This window comes from Mobula hypostoma, chromosome X1 (genome assembly GCF_963921235.1).
Source record: "Mobula hypostoma chromosome X1, sMobHyp1.1, whole genome shotgun sequence".
Lineage (NCBI taxonomy): Eukaryota > Metazoa > Chordata > Chondrichthyes > Myliobatiformes > Myliobatidae > Mobula > Mobula hypostoma.
In genome coordinates this window covers 11,504,927-11,527,900 of record NC_086128.1, presented here as the reverse complement: position 1 = coordinate 11,527,900, position 22,974 = coordinate 11,504,927, and the positions used below count along the sequence as shown (strand labels likewise).

Sequence of the window (22,974 nt, the reverse complement as noted above, 5' to 3'; positions counted from 1 at the left end):
CAGCAGGGTGGGACAGTAAAAGAGGTAATAATTAATTCCAAACCTGGGCGTCTTAAGCAGTTACGCAGTCAGTCACAAAATTTACACCATTACTCTACACAACACACCATGTGTGTGAGATGCTCTCTTTAGCATTTATTGACCATACCTGGTTACCTGAGGAACACGCACAAAATGCTGGAAGAACTCAGCAAGTCAGGCAGCATCTACGGATGGGAGTAAACAGTCAATGCTTCAGGCTGAGACCATTCATCAGAACTTTGTTTTAGGCCAAAATGTCAGCTGTTTACTCCACTCCATTGATGCTACCTGACTTGCTGAGGTCCTCCAGCATTTTGTGCATGCTGCTCAAGGTTTTCAGCATCTGCAGAATCTCGTATTTCTGGTTACCAGGTCTGTCTTGTGGCTGAAGCTACTTTTAAAGACCATTAATTTAACATTCTGGAAGCACAACACCTAAATCAGATAACAAAGCATTGCTGAAGGGCGTCTGAGATCTTGTTTCTTGGGAGCTCTTCATGATGACTTTAGTACTCCCAGCCTACAAAGGGCAACTTAGAGCAGATGACAATGATTACATTTCGAACCATGAAAGTGATGGCACAGATCAGTCCTGCAGCATTGCAAGTTTTTACTTAGAACACAAAATGCATTTTGCATCCCAATCTCCGTTGAGATCATTAAGAGCACCAAATTTCTTGGTGTTCACCTGGCAGAGAATCTTACCTGGTCCCTTAACACCAGCTCCACAGCCAAGAAAGCCCAGCAGCGTCTCTACTTTCTGCGAAGGCTGTGAAGAGTCCATCTCCCACCCCCCATCCTCACCACATTCTACAGAGGTTGCATTGAGAGCATCCTGAGCAGCTGCATCACTGCCTGGTTCAGAAATTGCACCATCTTGGATCGCAAGACCCTGCAGCGGATAGTGAGGTCAGCTGAGAAGATCATCGGGGTCTCTCTTCCCACCATTACAGACATTTACACCACACACTGCATCCGTAAAGCTAACAGTATTGTGAAGGACCCCACGCACCCCTCATACAAACTCTTCTCCCTCCTGCCATCTGCAAAAGGTACCGAAGCATTCAGGCTCTCACGACCAGACTGTGCAACAGTTTCTTCCCCTAAGCCATCAGACTCCTCAATACTGAGTCTAGACTGACATCTACATCATTTATTATTATATAGTAATTTGTTCTCTACTGTGCCTATTGTCTTGTTTATTAATTATTGTACTGCCCTGCACTGTTTTGTGCTCTTTATGTAGTCCTGTGCAGGTCTGTAATCTAGTGCAGTTTTTATGTTGTTTTACATAGTCTAGTGTAGCCTTGTGCTGTCTCACATAGTCTAGTGTAGTTTTGTCTTGTTTCATGTAGCACCATGGTCCTGGAGGAATGTAATTTTGTTTTTACTGTGTACTGTACCAGCAGCTTATAGTCGAAATGAGAATAAACTTGACTTGAATTACTGATCTGAGAAATCGATGTTCATGCCATCAGGTTGGAGGGTACCCAGACAGAACAGAAGGTGTTGCTCCTCCAGCCCGAGTGTGGCCTCATCATGATAGTAGAGGAGGCCATAGACTGAACTATCAGAATGGGAATGCCAGCAAAACCAAGGCAGGTGCAATCTCAATGGCTCTTCACACAGCTTTAGACCACCTGGACAACACAAACACCTACGTCAGGATGCTGTTTATTGATGATACCTCAGCATTTAATACCATCATTTCCACAATTCTGATTGATAAGTTACAAAACCTGGGCCTCTGTACCTCCTTCTGTAATTGGATCCTCGACTTCCTAACCAGAAGACCACAATCTGTGAGGGCTGGTGATAACATCTCCTCCTTGCTGACGATCAACACTGGTGCACCTCAGGGGTGTGTGCTAGCCCACTGCTCTACTCTCTGTATACCCATGACTGTGTGGCTAGGCATAGCTCAAACACCATCATCAGGGATCCACACCACCCAGGTCATGCTCCCTTTTCACTGCTGCCATCAGGAAGGTGGTACAGGAGCCTCAGAACTCACACCACAAGCTCAGGAACAGTTATTATCATTGAAATGTTCCCACAACCTATGGACTCATTTCTAAGACTCTTTATCTCATGTTCTCAATATTTATTGCTTATTTATTATTTCTTTCTTTTGTATTCTGCATACTGGTTGAACACCCAAGTTGGTGTGGTCTTCCATTGATTGTTATGGTAATTATTCTATGGATTTATTGAGCATGCCCACAAGAAAATGAATCTCTGGAATGTATATGGTGACATATGTACTTTAACAAATTTACTTTGAGCTTTAAACTTTCATTCTGTTTCATGAATATCCTCGAGGAAGGGGAAACCTGCCATGCTTGCCCTTAAAAAAACTGCAATTATTTCTGTATCTACCACCTCTTCTGGCAGCTCACTTCAAACAACTAGCAGCCTGCGTGAAAAACTTACCTTCAGCTCTTCTTTAAGCTCCTCACCTTTCATTTTAAACCTGCACTTTCTAGATCAAGACTCCACTGCCCTGTCCGGGGAATAAAAGAACCTGACTATCTATCCAATTAATGTCCCTCATAAGTTTACAAAACTCGACAAGGTCACCCCAGTGAGAATAAACCCTGACAGCTCTCCGTGCTAGGCAACATCCTGGTGAATCTCTTTTGCATCTCTCCACTGTTTCAAAATCCTTCTTTTATGTAGTGTAGCAACCGGAACTGTGTACAATAAAGTTTCCATTCTTAATCCATTTGGTACACCACTTGTTACAGATTTCCAGTTAGAAAAATACCCTCCCACCATTATCCTGTATCGCCTATCACCAAGCTAACTTTGTATCGAATTCGCCGGGTTTTGATCCGAAATGTCGACAGTTCCTTTCCTCCCACAGATATTGCCTGACTTGCTGCGCGCTTCCGGCAGGTTGAGTGTTTCCCAAGCCATCTCCTTCTTTGTTCCATTAGGTAGACCCTTCATGAATCGTTAAACTACATCAGCTCCATATAAGCAACACACCCAAAATGGTGAACGAAGCAGGCCAGGCAGCGTCTATTGGAAGACGTTTCATGATCCTCCCCCTTCTCCAACTCTATCCCTTTTGCCAATCAACTTTCCAGCTCTTAGCTCTATCCTCCACCCTCCTGTCTTCTCCTATCATTTTGGATCTCCCCCTCCCACTTTCAAATCTCTTACTATCTCTTCTTTCAGTTAGTCCTGACGAAGGGTCTTGGCCCCGAAACGTCGACTGTACCTCTTCCTAGAGATGCTGCCTGGTCGCCTGCGTTCCACCAGCAATTTGGGTTTGTTGCTTCAATTTCCAGCATCTGCAGATTTCCTCGTGTTCAGCTCCATATAAACCCGATTCAGCTAATCGCACTCCCCATAATTATGCGCAGAAATACGTACAAAGATTATTAAATGTAAAGTGGGCAACCCGTAATATGTGTCGAAATCTTTTCACGAAACAGCAAAATTTAAATGATACATTTCATATTTTCTCCTTACCACCGCCATAACTCAGCCACCTGAAGTACTGAGGGTACGGGAAGAGGCGCCTGTAGTAAACAGGGAGCAAATCTTCTAACTCAAATGCATCATAGCGGTTCTCAGGTAGCGCCATTTTCGGAGCAAAAATAAAGCGCGCCAAAAGCACTTAACCGAAACCGCTCCCCACTCCACAGAAGCAATCTGCGAAGCTTGCCGGGAGTTGTAGGCTTATACTATATTTAATCTTTTTCTGACTTCTTATGGCGGTTGGCAATCCCACTTAAAGGTGCATTACCGCCACCAACTGGTCAGGAGTATGGAGTAGAGAGTTGGGGGAATTACCCTTACTATATCTTTAGCAAAGGAAAGCTAAATTACTCAAAAAAAAGCCCTATACATTATAAGCAATGAAAGACAATCCTGTGAATTAAAATGAAGCCACTCCCATAAAGTTTTTAAATGAAAACTATCAAACCCCCAAAATTGTAATGAAGCCTGCATTTGATTTATTTCAACCTTGTATGCTTTGCACTGTAATTAAACCGATTATAGAACATTAGAAAGTTTTTGATAAGAACAGGCCATTTGGCCCAACAAAGATTGCCAAATTCCTGTTCACATAGTGTGTTGAAATAACTATCGAGTTCAGATTTGAGAGTCGCTAGGGTACTGCTCTCAACTGGGCAATTTGTTTCATGTGTCCACAACTCGCTGTGTAAAGAAACACTTCCTGACGTTGGTCTGAAATCTCCTTTTAACCAGTCCCCACCTGTGGCCCCATGTCCCCATTGATTTTAAGTAGCAGCTGTCATCCATCTTACTTATACCCTTAGTGATTTTGAACACTTCTATCATGTCTCCTCTCATTCTACATCTGCTTAGGCTTATAAGATTTAACTCCTTCAATCTTTCTTCATAGCTCATACCCTGCTGAATCTCTCTCCCATTACCTGAAACCTGTGTCTTTGGGATGAGCTCAGGTAAGTACCCAGGTCAGCATAGGCAAATTGGTCTGAAGAGCCTGCTTTTGTGTTGCACCACCCTGTCTGATTCTGTGACCTGTGTTTGGGACAGGTCACCACTGTTGCTGACAAGAAGCTCCCCACAGGATCTTGGCTCAGGACCTTTAGTTGTTCTCCTCTGACTGAAGAAGAACCAGCGCATAAGTTCCACACTAAACCCTCTTCAGCCTGTAAACGCAGGACTGACCCAGGGAATGAAAGGATGACATTACAGGCAATACACAGAGCAACGTGCTGCCAGAACACACTGCTGCACCAAACCTCTGCCCCTTCTCTCACCCTCTTCCCTTGTTCTGAACTCTAAAGTGGTAGCCACATTTCCTAGAGAATGCAACCAAACTTTTCCTCTCAAGCACCATGAGTCTTCTCAAATCCCTCCCTCTAGGAGTGAGGCAAGATGTCTCCCCTTCCTAAATCCGAACTGTGAACTGTTCCTAAAGTGGGAACTGGTTTCATCTCTGCTTGTCCCATACACCACAATATGGTACATTTTGACCAGAATCACACTCACTTTCAACTTACAAAATGCAGTTTTAATCCATAATTTCTGCTCCCACTGCAGCCCACTATGATATTATACCTGAGCTGCTGTAGAGACAACCGCTGCTAATTGCTCACAGTACTTCCACCCCCACAGCGAGGGAGTGTATCTGACAGGAGAGGAAGCCGTGACTTTCTCAGCAGCACCAGGTGTGAGTCACTGACTGCATGCAACCTGTTCCCTCGGATTGAAGGAAAGCTAAAGCAAGGATCAGAACGGGAGGATCTCGTGGTCCTGTGTCCCACAGTTTATTTTGGGGCTGCTCCCTCTACAACAGGGGTTCCCAACATTTTTATGCCATGGACCAATGTCTACAGACCCCAGGTTGGGAACCCCTGCTTTACAGCAACTGACCCATTGATACAGTGCCTATAAAAAGTATTCTCCCCCTTGGAAGTTTTCATGTTTTACAACATTGAATCCTCTCCCCATTCCCATGCCAACCTGCCTGTCTCCAGCCTCCTCCTCTGCCAGGGTGAGGCTAAATGCAAACCAGAGAAACAGCACCTTATATTCTTCCTGGGTAGTCTGTATCCCAACTTTATGAACATTGAATTTTCCAATTTCATGTTAACTGCTCCCCCTCTGTCCCTTGTCTCGCTTGCCCAATTCCTCCTACTCTCAGCCCAGTCCCCCATTACACTGATCCTTCCCACCTGTTAGGGTTCCCCTCTGCCCTTTCCACCCCATGCTCAATCTTCCTCTCCCAGCCCATTCCATCATCTGCAGCCCTTTGTCACCTCCCCCAGCCTCTATTGCTATTTCCATCTTCACTCCCCCATCAGCCTATTGCCTCCAACTCTTAATTTGCCCCTTCCTTACACCTTTATTACACTGGCTACCTCCCCTCTATTGCTCACTCCAGATAAGGATTTCAATTCAAGTCATCAACTGTCCATTTTCCTCTGCGGATGTTGCCTGATCTGCTGAGATCCTCCACCGTTTTGTTTTTCTATATGCCAGCATTTGCTATCTCTTTTGTCTCCAGCTCTCCCAACTACAGTACCACTGTGCCACTACATTTACAGGTTCTAATACAAGAATGGCGGGTCCAAAGGAACAACAAAACCTTGGGGTACAACGATGGCGACTCCTTTGCTTGCATCTTTGGAAAAAGCTCTATTTCTATCTTGCTATCTCTTTTTTTTTTCTTTTCAAGGTACTTTTGAAGACCCTGACCTGGAGTTGCACCCTGACTTCCGTTCTTTGCGGAAATGGGACCCGCTCTCAGGGCCTCACGACTGACCGCTTTTCACTATGCCAAGGACGCGGCCTGAAAGACTAGTGTGCCTTCGGGGTGCCGGATATTTGTGGCTCTGGAAGCAGGCGGATTTGAGGCTGGTGATGGGCCATGGGAACACACGGTAGATCACAGGAAGTGAGCTTGCTGCTGGCTGTGTGCTTAGGGATCCGAGTTCTTTGGGTACAGGGCTCAGAAAAAGTGATGCAACAGATTTTAACACCATAAATCAGCGAGTTGTTTTGTTGTGTCTCCTCTCTCACTGTGAAACAGAGAACCATCTTTCTCTCCCTTATTAGAGAGAGCCTGTGTTATGTCTTTGGGGCACTCTTCTGTTTTCATGCATGTTTGCAAAGAAAAAGAATTTCAATATGTATATTGTATATATTTCTCTGACCTATTGTACATACTGAAGCATATTGATCTTTAATTGCAAACAGGATGAAGTGTGCAGATGCTGGAATTTCAAGCAACACACATCAAAGTTGCTGGTGAACGCAATGATTTGTCTGCAGATTTTATAACTGGCTTATTTATACTGTCTCTATTGAAGAAATTATTGATTCACTATGTTGAATTCCGAAGAAGCAAAGGGTGTGAAGTGCAAAAGAACTGCTCGTTCATTTAAAGCTAAATGGTAGAAACTGCTACACCAAAAGTTCCTGAGGTCAGGAAAGTGCAGCTATGAGAAAAATTTATGTACAATGCAGAAACCGGTGTGACCTGTGTGTATTGTCACGATGCAAACGTTGCTGGAGAATTTGCAAGTGGGAAGAAGTGGAGTGATATTTGGAAACTTGACCTTTTTAAAGCGTCACTTAGCAAATCCCATATGGACAGTGTGCAAAAGCTCTGGTGAGAAAATCCTTCATTACCCGCTACAGGCCTGCTACGTATGTTTTGTGAGAGTGCAGATGAACAAGAGCAAAAACGATCAAACCCAGAGGAGATCAAAGTTCTTATTGACAGTGTTTTGTTAGCTGTTAAAATGAATTTCAAGCAACACACATGAAGGTATTCTACCTACTGAAGCATATTGATCTTTAATTGCAAACAGGATGAAATGTGCAGATGCTGGAACTTCAAGCAACACACATCAAAGTTGCTGGTGAACGCAGCAGGCCAGGCAGCATCTGTAGGAAGAGGTGAGTCGACGTTTCAGGCCGAGACCCTTCGTCAGGACTAACTGAAGGAAGAGTTAGTAAGGGATTTGAAAGTGGGAGGGGGAGGGGGAGATCCAAAATGATAGGAGAAGACAGGAGGGGGAGGGATGGAGCTATCTACCCCTCCTGCCCTCCTCCGTCTGCTCCTTCCCCTTCTCTCCTCCTCCCATCAAAGTTCAAAGTAAAATTAATAATCAGAGTACAGACATGTCACCACATAAAACCCTGAGATTCTTTTTCTGCGTACATACTTAGCAAATTTATAGGACAGTAACTGAACCTGATGGTGTGAGTCCTAAGGCACCTGTACCTTCTACCTGATGGCAGCAGCGAGGAAACAGCATGGCCTGAATGGTGAGGATCTCTGATGATGGATGCCGATTTTCTACAACAGCGATTCATGTAGATGATTGGGAGGGCTTCACCCGTCACCTCTACCAGGTTGAGCGAGCAAGGGCTTTTCTCTGGAGCGAAGGAGACGTGACTTGACAGAGGCGTACTGTACAAGATGATAAAAGAATAGATCACGTGAATACCCAGATATATTTTCTCAGGGCGAGTGGGGGAGAAGGTGATAGAAAAATCGGGAAGGAACCATTAGATTGGCGAACAGATTCAAAAGTCGGCTCAACATCGCGCGCGCAGTAACGTCAAAGCTATAATCCCACCATCCCTCCGACTCTAGCCGCAGAAAACAAACGTTAATTCCGGTTCCGGTTTTTCGGGACACGAGCGGCGGAACAAATTTACCGGATCTGTGTCTGAACCACGGGGAGCGACTGAGGGTCTGGGTCTGCTAATAAACGTAAATTCCGGTTCCGATGTTTCTGCAACACGAGTGGCGGGACCGGGGAAGGGACTGAAGCTCTGTGTCTGATCCACGGGAGATACTCCGGGTATGTGCGTGATCCACGGGGAGAGGCTGGCGGTCCAGGTCTGTGTCTGATCCACGGGGAGAGACTGAGGGTTTGTGTCTGTGTCTGCCAAATAAGCATGGATCTGGCGAGCTCCCGATATCGCAAGTACTTTCGGAGACTTGTTCATTCTATTGAGGCTCCACTGGAGTTCATTTCATTTTTCAGAAATCCTCTAATTTTGTGGTGAATCGTTTAGCAACAGATGTTCCTATGCCATTTCCTTGCCTGGTGGTCACAATTTCATTTCCAAGAGCCCCAGCTTCTCTAAACAGTAGTAATAATTTAATCCCAATGCTGATCTATTGCTCTTTAGAGAAATGTCAGGTTTTGGTGTTATGGCCAACCCCAGAGAGGGATGCTGTGTTAAGAATCATTCAGGCTGAGAGGTATATTTGAAGTGTTGGGGATCAAGCAGTAAATGAGATGAAACCAATAATCCGATCAGCTCTTGTCTTGTAGTTTGGCAGAGCTGAGTCAAACAGCTCCATGGCCGCCTTCAGTTTCCCACATCCAGAATACTTCACTGGAATTTCCCTTCATCTGTGGACTGCAAGTTTGCGACTTGCACTGTTACTGATGGTCTGAATCTGCAGTGACAGGCAATTTGTATTGGATTTGCAAAGATAATGTGCTAATAGTTGAAGGTATTGTAGCTACCTGGGATGGAGTGTAAGTGAATGTTAGTGAATTGTCTCTGTCCATACAACACACATCAAAGTTGCTGGTGAACGCAGCAGGCCAGGCAGCATCTCTAGGAAGAGGTACAGTCGACGTTTCAGGCCGAGACCCTTTGTCTCTGTCCATAATCCTCTGAGGTACTCAGATTTGAATACTAAATTGTTTGAATCCCACACTGTTCTGTTGTATATCTTACTGTACATACTGTTTATTACAAATTACTATAATTTGCACATTTAGATGGAGTTGTAACGTAAGGATTTTTACTCCTCATGTATGTGAAGGATATAAGAAATAAAGTCAATTCAATTCAATTCACTACTGTGCAATAATTGATGTCACAAAGTAGTCTCCATATGCTACGTTTTTTAAAAATGCCCTCCTTAACTCTTTGCAGAAAACAACCAGAGCACCAAAAGATGTTGCATGGCTGTATATTCAAGGTAAGTTTCCTACTTAAAAATTTTAAATATTTTTTATCTCTGTCGATCTAAATTGGTGCTGCTTGTAACTCTTTCAGACTACACTGATCATCTGCTTGTTTGTATCCAGACTTTCTCACCCAGTTCCTTTGTTACCATGACAAGGCCTCTTTGAGTTTGGTGGTTTGTTTTTGGAGCTGTTAGATGGTGGGAAGGCTTGTGCTGGTCAAACTGTGTGATGGGGAGTGAGAGAGGTTCTGTACAGTATTTTTTCATTCATTTTTCACGGACTGGGCATCACTAGCGAGACCAATATTCATTGTCTATCCTTAACTATTCCTGAGATGTGGATGATCCAATGTCTAAAACTACTAGGCTTGCAGGACTAGAGTTACCAGGCTTTTCCTTGCTGCCTTTCTTGAAAAGGTGTGTGTGTGTGTGTGTGTGTGTGTGTGTGTAGTGGGGGGGGGGGGAAACGACATATTGGTTGCTTCCCAGTCAGAGACAGCATAAAAGCAAAAGAGAAGGCATACAGTATGGTGAAGGAAAGTAGAAAGCCTTTAAAAATCAACTAAGGATAATTAAATTATGCTATAACATGCTATGATTAAATTAAGCTAGCTAATAATATAAAAGAAGATTCTAGAATTTTTTAAGATACATGAAGGATATGAGAGAGATGAGAGTGGACTTTAGACTGTTTGAAAATTATGTTGGAGAAGTAGTAATGGGAAACAGGCAAATCGTAGAGAAGTTAATTACGTACTTTGCATCAGTCTTCACCGTGGAAAACACTGATAACATAACAAGTTCAAGAGAGTCGGGGAAAGGGTGAGTGTAAGTGGCCTGTACTAAGGAGAAGTTGCTGGGGAAGTGAAAAGCCTGAAGGTGGATAAATCACCTGGGCAAGATGGACTAGATCCTGAAAGAGGTAGCTTAAGAGATTATGGGGACATTAGTAGAGATCTTTCAAGGATCATTAGATTCTGGAGGACTGGAGAATCACAAATGTCACTTCACTTTTTAAGAAGGGAGGGAGACAAAGGACAGGAGATTATAGGACAGTTAACCTGACTTTGGTGGTTGGTTGGTAAGCCATAGAGGCCGTTATAAGGATGAAATTTCAGGGTACTTGGAAATATTTGATAAAATAGGACGAAGTTAGAGTGGTTTCATTAAGGGGGGGGGTCTTGCCTGACTGATCTCTCATAATGCTTTGAGAAGATAATAAGTAAGTTAGATGAAGAAGGGTTGCTGGATGTTACTTGGATTTTCAGAAGGTGCCAGAAACGAGGCTGCTAAACAAGAGTCTGTGGGGTCAGAGGCAATGTTCTGGTTCTGGCAGCCAGAAGACTGGCTGATTGGCAGAAGGCAGAGAGCGGGGATAAAGAGGCCTTTCTCAGGAATGCTGCGAGTGACTGGTGGTGTTCCTGCAGCAGTTGTCAGTCACTTTGTACGTTAATGGTCTGGGTGAATGAACTGATGACATTGTGGCTGAGTTCACAGAAAATACAAAGATAGGTGGAGGGAAGGAAGTGATACAGCTGCAGGGAATCTGCAGAAAGTCTTGGACAGATTGGGAGAGTGGGCAAAAAAGAGGCAGATGTAGGGGAGTGTGGGGTTATGCACTTTGTTAGGAAGAATAAAGGTGCAGACTACTTTCTAAATGGTGCAAAGGGACTTTGGTGTCCTTCAGGATTCCCTCAATATTAACTTGCAGGTTGAGTCAGTAGCAAAGCAGGCAAATGCAATGTAAGCATTTACTTTGAGAGGACTACAACAGAAGCTCAAGGGTGTACTGCTGAGGCTTTATAAGGTCAGATTGCATTTGGAATACTGTGAGCATTTTTTGGCCCTGAACCTAAGGAAAGGTGCTGGTCCTGGAGAGGGTCCAGAGGAGGTTCAAAGAATGATGCTGGAATGAAAAGTTTAACATATGTGGAGCGTTTGATGTCTCTGATAAAGTGGGAGGGGGGGATCTCATTGAAACCTATCGGATATTGAAAGGTCTTGATAGAATGGATGTGGAGAGAATGTTTCCTATAGTGGGGAAGTCTAGGACCTGAGGGCACAGCCTCAGAATGGAAGGATGTCCCTTTAGAACAGAAATGAGGAGGAATTACTTTAGCCCATGGGTTCACAAACTTTTTTATGCTATAGACCCCTACCCATAACCGTTTGGCCCATGGACTCCAGGTTGGGAAGCCCTGTTTCAGCCAGGGGATGATGAATCTGTGGAATTCATTGCCACAGAGAGCGGTGAAAGGCAGAGATTGATAGTTCTTGATTGGTTACAGGGAGAAGGTTGGAGAATGTTGTTGGGGAAAAAAAAACAGCCATGATTGAATGTTGGAACAGACTCAATGGGCCAAATGGCCCAATTCTGCTCCTATATCTTCTGGTCTTATGGAATAAATAGACCTGACTGGTCTGACATCTATGATAGAAGGGATCTCAAGAAGAACCAGAGATGGATCACCTATCCAACTGCTTTTCCTGAACATGGTTGTTAAAGCTTCAGCCTTTTCTGTAGCACTGGCCTGCTGGCTCTGGTATCGTTGAGGATGGGGATGTTCCTAAAGCCTTCTGTTTAATTCTTCCTCACCTATCTGGTTAGTTGGTTGTGAGGTCACTGTCGAAGGCCACTATTCAACATCCAAGCTACTTCAAGCAGTACTTGACAGCTTCAGCTACTTGATAGTTCATGGTGCATTATGCCTGGCACTGCTCCCAGGATGTCCAGACTCCTCAGACTCCGGGGTTGAGGAATGATCGATTGAACCTTGAGGTTTGAGATTGTGATGTTGTACACTTTTGCTGCTGGTGGTTCATAGTGCCTCTTGCATGCCCAACGGAGCAGCCAGTCTGCTCTGAGTCCATCCATTTGAGTATAATTAAAGTGCCACACAAAGCAATGTTATGGTTGGGTAAACTTTGGCTGATTGATGGTCTGGGTTTCATTCTTGACAGCCAGCTGTCTATCTGACTCTTGCCTATTTGTCTGAGGTCAGACTGATGATGATTTTGATTGCATGCACTTTCTTGCAGGTTGTTCGACAGCTGGTGAGACATCAGGCGACTGACTCCTCCACCCTTGTACTGGAAAGATGTGAGTGTGAGGTTTTTGTCAATCTGAAATTTCATAGAGTCATACAGCAATACAGAATAGAAACAGGCTCTTTGGCCCAACTTATCCATGCCAAATAAGGTACCCATCTAAACCAGTCCCATTTGTCCGTGTTTGACATATCCCATCGTGAAAAGATCCTCTGAACTCTGGGTAGGACCCATTGAAAGATAGCAAATGTCTCGCCACTGTTTAAAAAAAATGTTGGCAAAAGGAGATTAACTATAGACCAGTTAGTTTAACGTTTGTGGTCAGGAAAATGATTGAAGCTATCGTTAGGGAAGAACTAGCGAGACATGTGGATAGAAGGGGTTCCATCAGGCAGACACAGCATGGATTCAGGAAGGACAGGTCCTGATGACAGACTTACTGGAATTTTTTGAAGATACAATGAGAGCAGTGGATAAAAGAGAACAGATGGATGCTGTATACTTGGATTTCCAGAAGGTGTTTGATAAGGTGCCACATAAAAGAGTTAAACATCAGATAAGGATGCGTGGAATTGGGGGTAATGTAGCATGGATAGAGGATTGGTTACTCGATAGAGAGCAGAGTGTTGGAATACATGGGTGGCTGTTTCTCTGGTTGGCAGTCAGTGAGGAGTGGAGTGCCATAGGGATCGGTGCTGGGAAGAGGGGACCAAGTATAGCATTTCTAAGTTTGCAAAACTGAGTGGAAAAACAAATTGTACAGAGGATGTGGAGAGTTTGCTGAGGGATATAGATGGGTTAAGTGAGTAGGCAAGGGTCCTGCAGACTGAGTACAATGTTGGTAAATGCGAGGTCATCCACTTTGGAAGGAAAACTAGACGATCAGATTATTATTTAAATGGCAAAAGATTGCAGCATGCTGTTGTGCAGAGGGACTTGGGAGTGCTTGTGCATGAATTGCAAAAGGTTGGTTTGCAGGTGCAACAGGTTATCAAGACAGCAAATGAAATGTTGGCCTTCATTGCTAGAGGGATTGAAGTTAAGACCATGGAGGCGATGTTGCAACTGTACAGGGTACTGGTGAGGCTGCACCTGGAGTACTGTGTGCAGTTCTGGTCTCCATACTTGAGGAAAGATAAACTGGCTTTGGAGGTGGTGCAGAGGAGATTTACTAGTTGATTCCAGAGTTGATGTGGTTAGCCTATGAGGAGAGATTGAGTCACCTGGGACTGTATTCGCTGGAATTCAGAAGAATGAGAGGAGATCTTATAGAAACATAAAATTACAAAGGGATAGATAAGATAGAGGCAGGTAAGTTGTTTCTACAAGTAAGTGGGGCTAGAACTAGGGGACGTGGCCTCAAGATTTTGGAGAATAGATTTAGGATAGAGGTGAGAAGAAACTACCTTTGCCAGCGAGTAATGAATCTGAAATTTTCTGCCCAGGGAAGCGGTAGAAGCTACCTCATTAAATATACAGTATTTAAGACCAGGTTGGATAGATTTTTGCATAGCATGGAAATTAAGGGTTATGAGGGAAAGGCGGATAGGTGGAGATGAGTCCACGGCCAGATCAGCCGTGACCTTATTGAGTGGCAGAATAGGCTCAATGGGCCGGATGGCCTACTCCTGCTCCTATTTCTTATATTCTTATGTAGTTATCTATGTACCTGTTTTAGTGTCTTTCACCACTTCCTCTGGCAGCTTGTTTCATATACACACTGTGTGAAGAAGTTGCCCCTCTGGGCCCTTTTAAAATCTTTTGCTTCTAACCTTAAACCTGTGCTCTCTGGTTTTTGTTCCTTTTTACCTGGGAAAAAGATTATGTGCATTCATTCAATCTATAGCCTTCATGATTTTATACTCTTTCACAAAGTCACCCCTCAGCCCCCAGGATCCAGTGAATAAAGCCTTAGCCTACCCAATCTCTCTCAATAACTCAGGGCCTTGAGTCCTGGCGACATTCTTGTAAATCTTCTTTGCATTCTTTCCAGCTTAATGACAGCTTTTCTAAAATAGGGTAACCAAAATGGTACACAATACTTCCAGTGCAGTCTTACCAATGTCTTGTTTAATTGCAACATAACATCACAGCTTCAATACTCGGTGCCCTGACTGATGAAGCCTTGTTCACCATCCTGTCTACCTGCGACTCCACTTAAGGGAACCATGTGCATCAAGGTCCCTCTGTTCTACGCAACCGTTTACTGTAAAAGTCCTAGCTTGATTTCACTTTCTAAAGAATTGTGGATGATACTAAAATAGGTGGTGTTATAGACAGTGAAGAAAGTTATCAAAAATTGCTGGGGATCTTGATCACTTCGGTAAGTGGACTGCGGTTTGGCAAATAACCTTCAACTCGGATAGGTGCAAGGTGTGGCAAACCAGGATGGGACTTTCATGATGAATAGTCGGATATTAAGGGGTGTTGTAGAACAGGGAGACCTAGAAATACAGGTAAAGTGATGCTGCAGGTAGACAGGGTGGTGAAAAAAGTGTTTGGCATGTTGGCCTTCATCACTCTTGGTAATGGTTGTTGAAGTCCTCCGCCCAGAGGACATTCTGCACCTTTGTTACTCCCGGTGATTCCTCCAAGTGGAGTTCTGCATGGAGTGGCACTGATTCACCAGCTGAGGGGGCTTGATGGGGCGGGGTGGCAGGGAGCAGTAGATGGTAAACAGCCGATGGTTTCCTTGCCCAAATTTAACTTGATGCCATGAGATTTCTGTAGATGTTCCTTTGATCTCTCAATTAATAGGGATTCCATTATTTTTCCTAAAACCAGTATTAAGCTAACAGGTTTATAATGCCTTGGATGTATTTTGACCTCCTTACCTGCTTGGACTCATTCCCCGTTACTTGATCCGATAGCAAATCCTCCTTCATTGCAGAGTTGTAGAATTATTCAGCACTGAAACAGACTCTTCCACCCAATCCACCAATGCCAACCCGTCCCGAGCTAGTCCCATTTGACCTATATCTCTAAGCCTTTTCTATCCATTTAACTGTCCAATGAACTGCCTTTCAAATGTTGTAATTGTACTCGTCTCTTCCACTTCTGGTAGCTCGTTCCCGTAATTGTTTATGTTATACACTGTACTGCTGCTGTAAACACCAAATTTCATGACATATGTCAGTAATAATATAACTGATTCCTGTTCTGTTCCTTAAGATTGTCATAGCCGGGGTGGGGTAGTGGGGATAGGTGCCCACTACTATTAAATGCTCTCAATAGCGTCTGCCTCAAATAGCCTTTGACAACCAAGTCCATCACCTGGCCTTCACATGTGGCTTAGCTACTAAACCTGGCAGAACCGTTTCCACTGACAGGTGAAGGGGCAAACGCGGGTTAGGGGTGCCTTAAAACCAGTTGCCTTCAGGTAGATGGGGCTCATCAGCCATGTTTATCAGCTCATCTAGGAGAAGGAAAACTCTGAGCTCAAACCTCACTACTTATGGCTATACCCACTCATGGGGAAGGCTTCGGGAGTAAACCCCGAGAGAAAAATCCAGAGCTGGAGTCTTTTTTTTAAAATATAATTTTTATTGAGTTTTCAAAAAGAATACATGAAAAGATAAAATCTACCCTCCCCCCCCCATATATATAGTCCTACCTAAAAGGAAAGAAAGAGAGAAAAAAGAAAAGAGCCGCCTGGATATTGGAAGGTTTCCACATGCTCCATGGGATTCAAAATAAATTTGGTATAATTATTCATTACTTTCCCCAAGGGACCAAGGTCTTTATCGGAGCACTTAAATATGCCATCCTATCTTTTGTAAATAAGGGCGCCAAATATTCAAAAATGTTACATATTTATCTCTTAAATTATAAGTAATTTTTTCGAGTGGAATAGAACTAGCCATTTCATTATTCCAACGATCCATACTTAAATACGAATCAGATTTCCAAGTAACTGCTATAGTCTTCTTAGCTACTGCCAATGCAATTTTTATAAATTCTTTCTGATATTTATTCAATTTAAGTTTCGGTTTTATCCCTTCAATATCACCTAATAGAAATAATACAGGGTTATGTGGAAGTTGAGTTCCAGTAATTTGTTCCAATAAGACTCTTAAATTTATCCAAAAGGGTTGAATTTTAAAACAAGACCAAGTAGAATGTAAAAAAGTACCAATTTCTTGATTACACCGAAAGCATTTATCAGATAGATTTGAATTTAATCTATTTATTTTTTGTGGTGTAATATATTATTGGTGTAAAAAATTATATTGTACTAATCTGTCGAACATTTATTGTATTTGTCATACTGTCAAGACAGAGTCTTGATCAATTTGTTTCATCAATATTAATATTCAAATCTATTTCCCATTTTTGCTTTGACTTATGAGTTCCTTGTTTAATTGTCTGTTCTTGAATCAAATTATACATACAAGAAATAAATTTTTTAATTTTCCCTTTTTGAATTAAAATTTCAATTTCAATAGGTTTTGGCAAAAACATTGTTTGACCCAGCTTACCTTTTAAGTAAGCCCTTAATTGAAAGTAACAAAAGAAAGTATTATTAGATATTTTATATTTATCCTTTAATTGTTCAAATGACATCAATATACCTCGTTCAAAACAATCTCCTATAAATTTAATCCCTTTTTGGTACCAATTATATAAAAATTGATTGTCCATTGTAAAAGGAATAAGTCTGTTTTGAAACAAAGGTCTCCTTGCTAATAGAGATTTCTGTGTTTCATTATCATCATTTATCTTATTCCATAAATCAATCAAATGTGTTAATATAGGAGATTCTTTCTTTTCCTGTATCCATTTAGATTCCCATTTATATACAAAATCTTCAGGTCTATTTTCTCCTATCTTATCTAGTTCTATTTTAATTCATGCTGGTTTTTGATCATCGAAGAAAGATGCAATAAATCTAAGTTGATTTGCTTTATAATAGTTTTTAAAATTTGGAAGTTGTAACCCTCCTAACCTAAATTTATATGTCAATTTTTCCAATGATATTCTTGACATTTTACCTTTCCAAAGAAATTTTCTCACACATTTATTTAACTCTTGAAAAAATTTCTGTGGCAATTGTATTGGTAATGTTTGAAACAAATACTGTAATCTAGGAAATATATTCATTTTTACAACATTGACTCTACCTACTAATGTTATTGGTAGTATCATCCATCTGTCAAAATCTTGAATTTTTTTCAACAGCGGTAAATAATTAAATTTATATAAATTCTTTACATCATTATCAAGTCTTATACCTAAATACTTTATACCATTTACCGGCCATCTAAATTGGGTTACTAATCGACATTGACTATAGTCTCCTTTAGTAAGAGGTAAAATTTCACTTTTATCCCAATTTATTTTGTAACCTGATACCTTCCCATATTCATCCAATCTAGAAGATAGTTTATGTAAAGAATGTTGTGGGTTTGTTAAATAGATCAAAACATCATCGGCAAAAAGATTAATTTTATATTCCTCCTGATTAACTCTAAAACCCATAATATCTGGATCAATTCTGATTAGTTCTGCTAATGGCTCTATCGCTAGTACAAATAAAGCAGGTGATAATGGACAACCTTGTCTAGTTGACCTTTTTAACTGGAATGGTGTTGAAATTTGAGAATTTGTCACTACTTTAGCTTTAGGGTTAGAATTTAAAGTTCTAATCCAATTTATAAAAGATGTTCCTAACCCATATTTTTCTAATACTTTAAATAAAAAATCCCATTCTAATCTATCAAATGCTTTTTCTGCATCCAAAGCTACTACTATACTCTTCTCATCCCTTTTTTGTGCCAAATGAATTATACTGAGTAGCCGGGTTACATTATCTGCCAATTGTCTATTTTTAATAAATCCTGTTTGATCCATATGTATTAATTTTGGTAAATACTTAGATAATCTATTCGATAAAATTTTTGCTATTATTTTATAATCTGTATTCAATAAAGAAATAGGCCTGTATGATGTTGGTTTCATAGGGTCTCTGTCTTTTTTTGGCAATACTATTACAATCGCTGTTGAAAAAGATTCTGGAAGTTTATGTATTTTTTCTGCTTGACGTATTAGTTCCATAAAAAGAGGAAATAATAAATCTTTAAATTTTTTTATAAAATTCAGGTGGAAAACCATCTTCTCCTGGAGATTTATTACTTTGGAGTGATCCTAAAGCTTCTTCAACTTCTTTTAATGTAAAAGACATATCTAATCCCTTCTGTTCTTCCAAATTCAATTCTGGAAGAGAAATTTGTGATAAAAACCTTTCTATCTCATTAACATCATTTTGGGATTCTGATTGATATAATTCAGAATAGAAATTTTTAAAAGTTTCATTTATTTCAAGAGGTTTATAAGATATTTTATTTGCCCTTGTTCTAATTGCATTTATTGTTTTGGAAGCTTGTTCTGTTTTCAACTGCCAGGCAAGAATTTTATGTGCTCTCTCACCTAACTGATAATACCTTTGTTTAGTTCTTATAATTGCTTTTTCCGTTCTATATGTCTGAAGCGTATTATATTGTAACTTCTTATTAACAAGTTGTCTTCGTTTTTCTTCTGACATATATCTTTGAGATTCTTTTTCCATTTTTGTAATCTCTTTTTCCAATTGATCTAGTTCTGCCATATATTCTTTCTTAATTTTAGACGTATAACTTATTATCTGGCCCCTAAGATATGCTTTCATCGCATCCCATAATATAAATTTATCATCCACTGAATGAAAATTTGTATCCAAAAAAAATTGAATCTGCTTTTTCATAAAATCACAGAAATCTTGACGTTTTAATAATGTTGAATTAAATCTCCATCTATAAGCCACTTCTTCCTTATCAGCCATTATTATTGTCATTAATAAAGGGGAATGATCTGATAATATTCTTGCTTTATATTCCATATTTTTCACTCTGTGTTGAATATGCATTGATAAAAGAAACAAATCTATCCTTGAGTAAAATGTCTATGGGAGTAGAACGAATCGTCTCTTTCTTTAGGATTGATTCTTCTCCATATATCAATCAAATTTAAATCCTTCATAAAATGATAAAGTTAAATTTACTACCTTCGCAGCCTTGGTTGATCTATCTAAGACTGGGTCTAAGCAAAAATTAAAGTCTCCTCCAATTAATATTTTTTCATGTGCATCTGCCAAATTCAGAAAAGCTTCTTGTATGAATTTTGCATCATTTTCGTTTGGTGCATAAATATTCATAAAAGTCCATAATTCAGAAAAAAGTTGACAATGTATAATCACATATCTCCCCGCAGAATCAGTTATTACATTTTGTATTCTAATTGGTAATGTTTTATTGATCAAAATTGCTACTCCCCTCGCTTTTGAATTAAATGAAGCCGCAACAACACTTCCCACCCAATCTCTCTTTAGTTTCTGATGTTCTGTTTCTGTTAGGTGCGTTTCCTGTAAAAAAGCTAAATCTATCTTCATTTTTTTAATATGTGTTAAGATTCTTTTTCTTTTCACTGGTCCATTAAGCCCATTAACATTAAAACTCAAAAAATTCAATAAATTAGTCATTATTCTTAACAAAGTTACTCCAATCTAAAACATTACTTATCTTCTCAACTCTCATAGTTCCTTGGAGAATCTCTTTAAACTTCACCATGTTGCTATGTGTTTCCCTCCCAACCTTCCAGGCAAAAAGAAAAGATAGAAAGAATACAAAAAAAGAAAAAACAAAATACCCCCCCCACTAATGTTGTGAATGAAAAGATACACAACACTACCCCCCTCCATTTTACGGGTCGTGGCAAAAGCCACGCTTGCACACATGATTAGCGTAGCAATTGGTCAGTGCTTCTTCCAGCTCCCCCGCAACAAAAAAAAATTATATATATATATAGGCAAAATTAATGTTACTATTCCCAACTAATATTCCTCCAGTTTTAACCTTTCTTACCCCCCTCGTATAATTAATGATATATTTATACATTCATCCAGCTTCAAAAATCCAACAAATCCATTCTTTAACCCAATCTTCATCTTCAATCTATCTCGCTCCCCTGGATCTGTTCTTGTATCTGGTGAATATTCAGAGAATCTCACACCAACTGCTCTGCTTTCTGGTAGTCATCAAAAAATCTTTTTTCTCCACCAGGCAAAAAAATCTTCAAGGTTGCAGGATAACGCAGTATAAATTGATAACCATGATCCCATAGGGTTTTTTTCACTGGATTAAATTTCTTCCTTCTCTTCAAAAGTTCATAACTTATATCAGGGTAGAAAAAAACTGTGTTCCCTTTAATTATCAATGGCCCTTTTCTATCCTTGGCAGCTCGAGCAGCTGCCTGTAGAATCCTTTCCTTGTCTTGAAATCTTAAGAATTTTATTAAAATCGATCGTGGATATTGGTCATCTTTTGGTTTTGGTCTTAGAGCTCTATATGCCCGCTCAATTTCAATTGGTCGAACCTCCTCTTCCATTTGCAAAACATTCGGGATCCATTTTTGAAAAAATTCTATTGGTTTTTCTCCCTCCGTACCTTCTTTAAGACCAACAATTTTAATATTATTACATCTACTGAAATTTTCCAACATGTCCACTTTCTCCAAGAGTCGATTTCTTTCCGAGTTCCAGACAAGCAAATCATTTTCTGTTTTTTCCACTCTATCATTCATATGCCCCATTGCTCTTTCCATCTTTTGAAGCTTCTTATCCATTTTGTCCTGTCTTTCCATAACTTTATTATAGCACATCTTCGTATCTCTAAGCTCTTCTCTTACTTTTCTTAGTTCAGCCGTTAATTGCAATATAGCCTCTCTTATGTCTCTATCATCTCCTTTACTTCCAATCGCTTCCAATTCTTCCTCCTCTTCTTCATCTGTGTTCTCTGCAGAATCCAATTCTGACTCTGAGTCAATTTCAATTGCAGTAGCTGTTGGTTCTTGTAGTTTGCGTTGTGTCGATTTGCGCATGCGCATTTCCGGTGCCTTCTTCGAATAACCCGTTACCACCGCCATTGCTCCCTGTTCTACCGAAGGAGATCCAACCTGAGTCCGAGGCTCCATCGTTGCAGTAGGCCCTTTTTTCTTCCCCTCTCGCGGCTGCTTCACAACAGCAGACTTTCTGTTGTTGCGGTTTAGGAGGCATATTGTAGAGTAGTCTTACAAAGTTTATAAATAGTTTTCAGAAAATATTTATTAACTTTGTTTTGTTTAAACGGTACTTTACTGATTTGTTGCGGGAGAGCTGGATTTACACGTCTCAATCCCACGTCATTACGTGACGCCCCCCCCAGAGCTGGAGTCTTGAAGGCAGTCTTAAGTTGAGTTCAATGCAGAGTGACAACTCCTGTGACGCTGTTGGTGCCAAACTGTATCGGTCTCTGCTGTTCCTTGGATTCATTAGCTGCGTGGGGAGGGGTAAATCTGCTTCATAGGCAACAGCTTTCTCTCCATATCGTATTGCCCTGGCTTATGTATCACATGGACACTTAGGATGCAATATTCATGGTCATCCAACGGAGGGCTTCAATGGATTCTGATTCTGACCTAAATTTTAGCATATAGAGTTTGAAGGCAGTCTTTGGTGCATTGTAGAAGCTTCATTCCCTTATTCCCATCGCTCAGTCCTTGGTAGTTGAAATCTCCATGGTTACTATTTTGTGCTTTTTACTCATTTCCTCCTATGTCGGTATATTTCTTCCCCAATTTAGCTTGTACTATTAGATCTGCAGTGAACAATGTCAGTTAGTTTGTTTGTGCTTTCATTTTTTATTTCTAGCCATATGGATGGATTCTGTTCTTGTCTTCACTAATAGCTGTGTGGTATTTTTCTACTGTCCTCATCCCATCCCTAACAAGTACTGCTATTCTTTCTCTCCTATTCCCAGCTCTATCTTCTCAATCCTGAGTGTTATGTAGCCACGTCTTAACACGGACACAGTGCTTTGCTATGTAAATAGTTTCATTCATTTTTAATGTTGAAATACATATAATATCCTTTCTTACTTTATTTTACCCAGTGTCTGTCCTTCTGTTTTGATTATATTTAAGCTGTTTATGTTTTATTAGCAGCTCCCTCCCTGTTCCTTGCAATGCTGAGCTTTGTGTGCCTTGGTGGTTGTTTCCTTGTTGCAGATGGGAATTGCTTTGCAGACTACTTGAATTTTGGTCATTCTGTCTCTCTCCAGCCTTGAATCGGGTTCAGTTGCTCGGCCGTGTTGGGCAGGATCCTGTTATGCGACAGGTTGATGGAAAGAATCCTGTAACAATCTTCTCATTGGCCACCAATGAAATGTGGCGATCTGGAGACAGTGATACACTTGCATCAGGTAATAACCAAAGGCCTGCCTGAGGTTTTCTCCTGGATACGGCTTGGGAATATAACTCATTACTCCAAGTCCAATGTCCACCTATAGGTGACAGTTTGTCATTGTTAAAAATTTGGGAATGTAAGCACAGTGCATACTATACATACTGCTTTAAAATTATCACTCTTGTTTTCTTCAGTTCCT

General features: G+C 40.9%; 2 protein-coding genes across 8 annotated transcripts in view; one reads left to right on the top strand and one right to left on the bottom strand.

The window, feature by feature from the left end:
- prim1 (DNA primase subunit 1) overlaps positions 1-7,974 on the bottom strand; it is a 33,613-nt gene extending 25,639 nt beyond the window's left edge. The window contains exon 1 of one of the 5 annotated variants that reach the window (XM_063037267.1): positions 7,760-7,974. In XM_063037267.1, coding sequence (XP_062893337.1) covers positions 7,760-7,793 — 34 coding nt within the window. In that variant the 5' untranslated portion in view covers positions 7,794-7,974. Of the gene's footprint in view, positions 1-726; positions 1,036-1,774; positions 2,802-2,828; positions 3,179-3,501; positions 3,809-7,759 lie in introns of those variants that run through there. The other 4 variants (XM_063037265.1, XM_063037264.1, XM_063037268.1 and 1 more) reach the window with 4 other exon arrangements.
- Positions 7,975-8,145: 171 nt separating this feature from the next.
- ssbp1 (single-stranded DNA binding protein 1) overlaps positions 8,146-22,974 on the top strand; it is a 38,379-nt gene continuing 23,550 nt past the window's right edge. The window contains exons 1-4 of one of the 3 annotated variants that reach the window (XM_063037271.1): positions 8,146-8,345; positions 9,442-9,487; positions 12,515-12,575; positions 22,651-22,791. In XM_063037271.1, the coding sequence (XP_062893341.1) occupies positions 9,464-9,487; positions 12,515-12,575; positions 22,651-22,791 (226 nt within the window). In that variant the 5' untranslated portion in view covers positions 8,146-8,345; positions 9,442-9,463. Of the gene's footprint in view, positions 8,384-9,441; positions 9,488-12,514; positions 12,576-22,650; positions 22,792-22,974 lie in introns of all 3 variants that reach the window. The other 2 variants (XM_063037270.1, XM_063037269.1) reach the window with 2 other exon arrangements.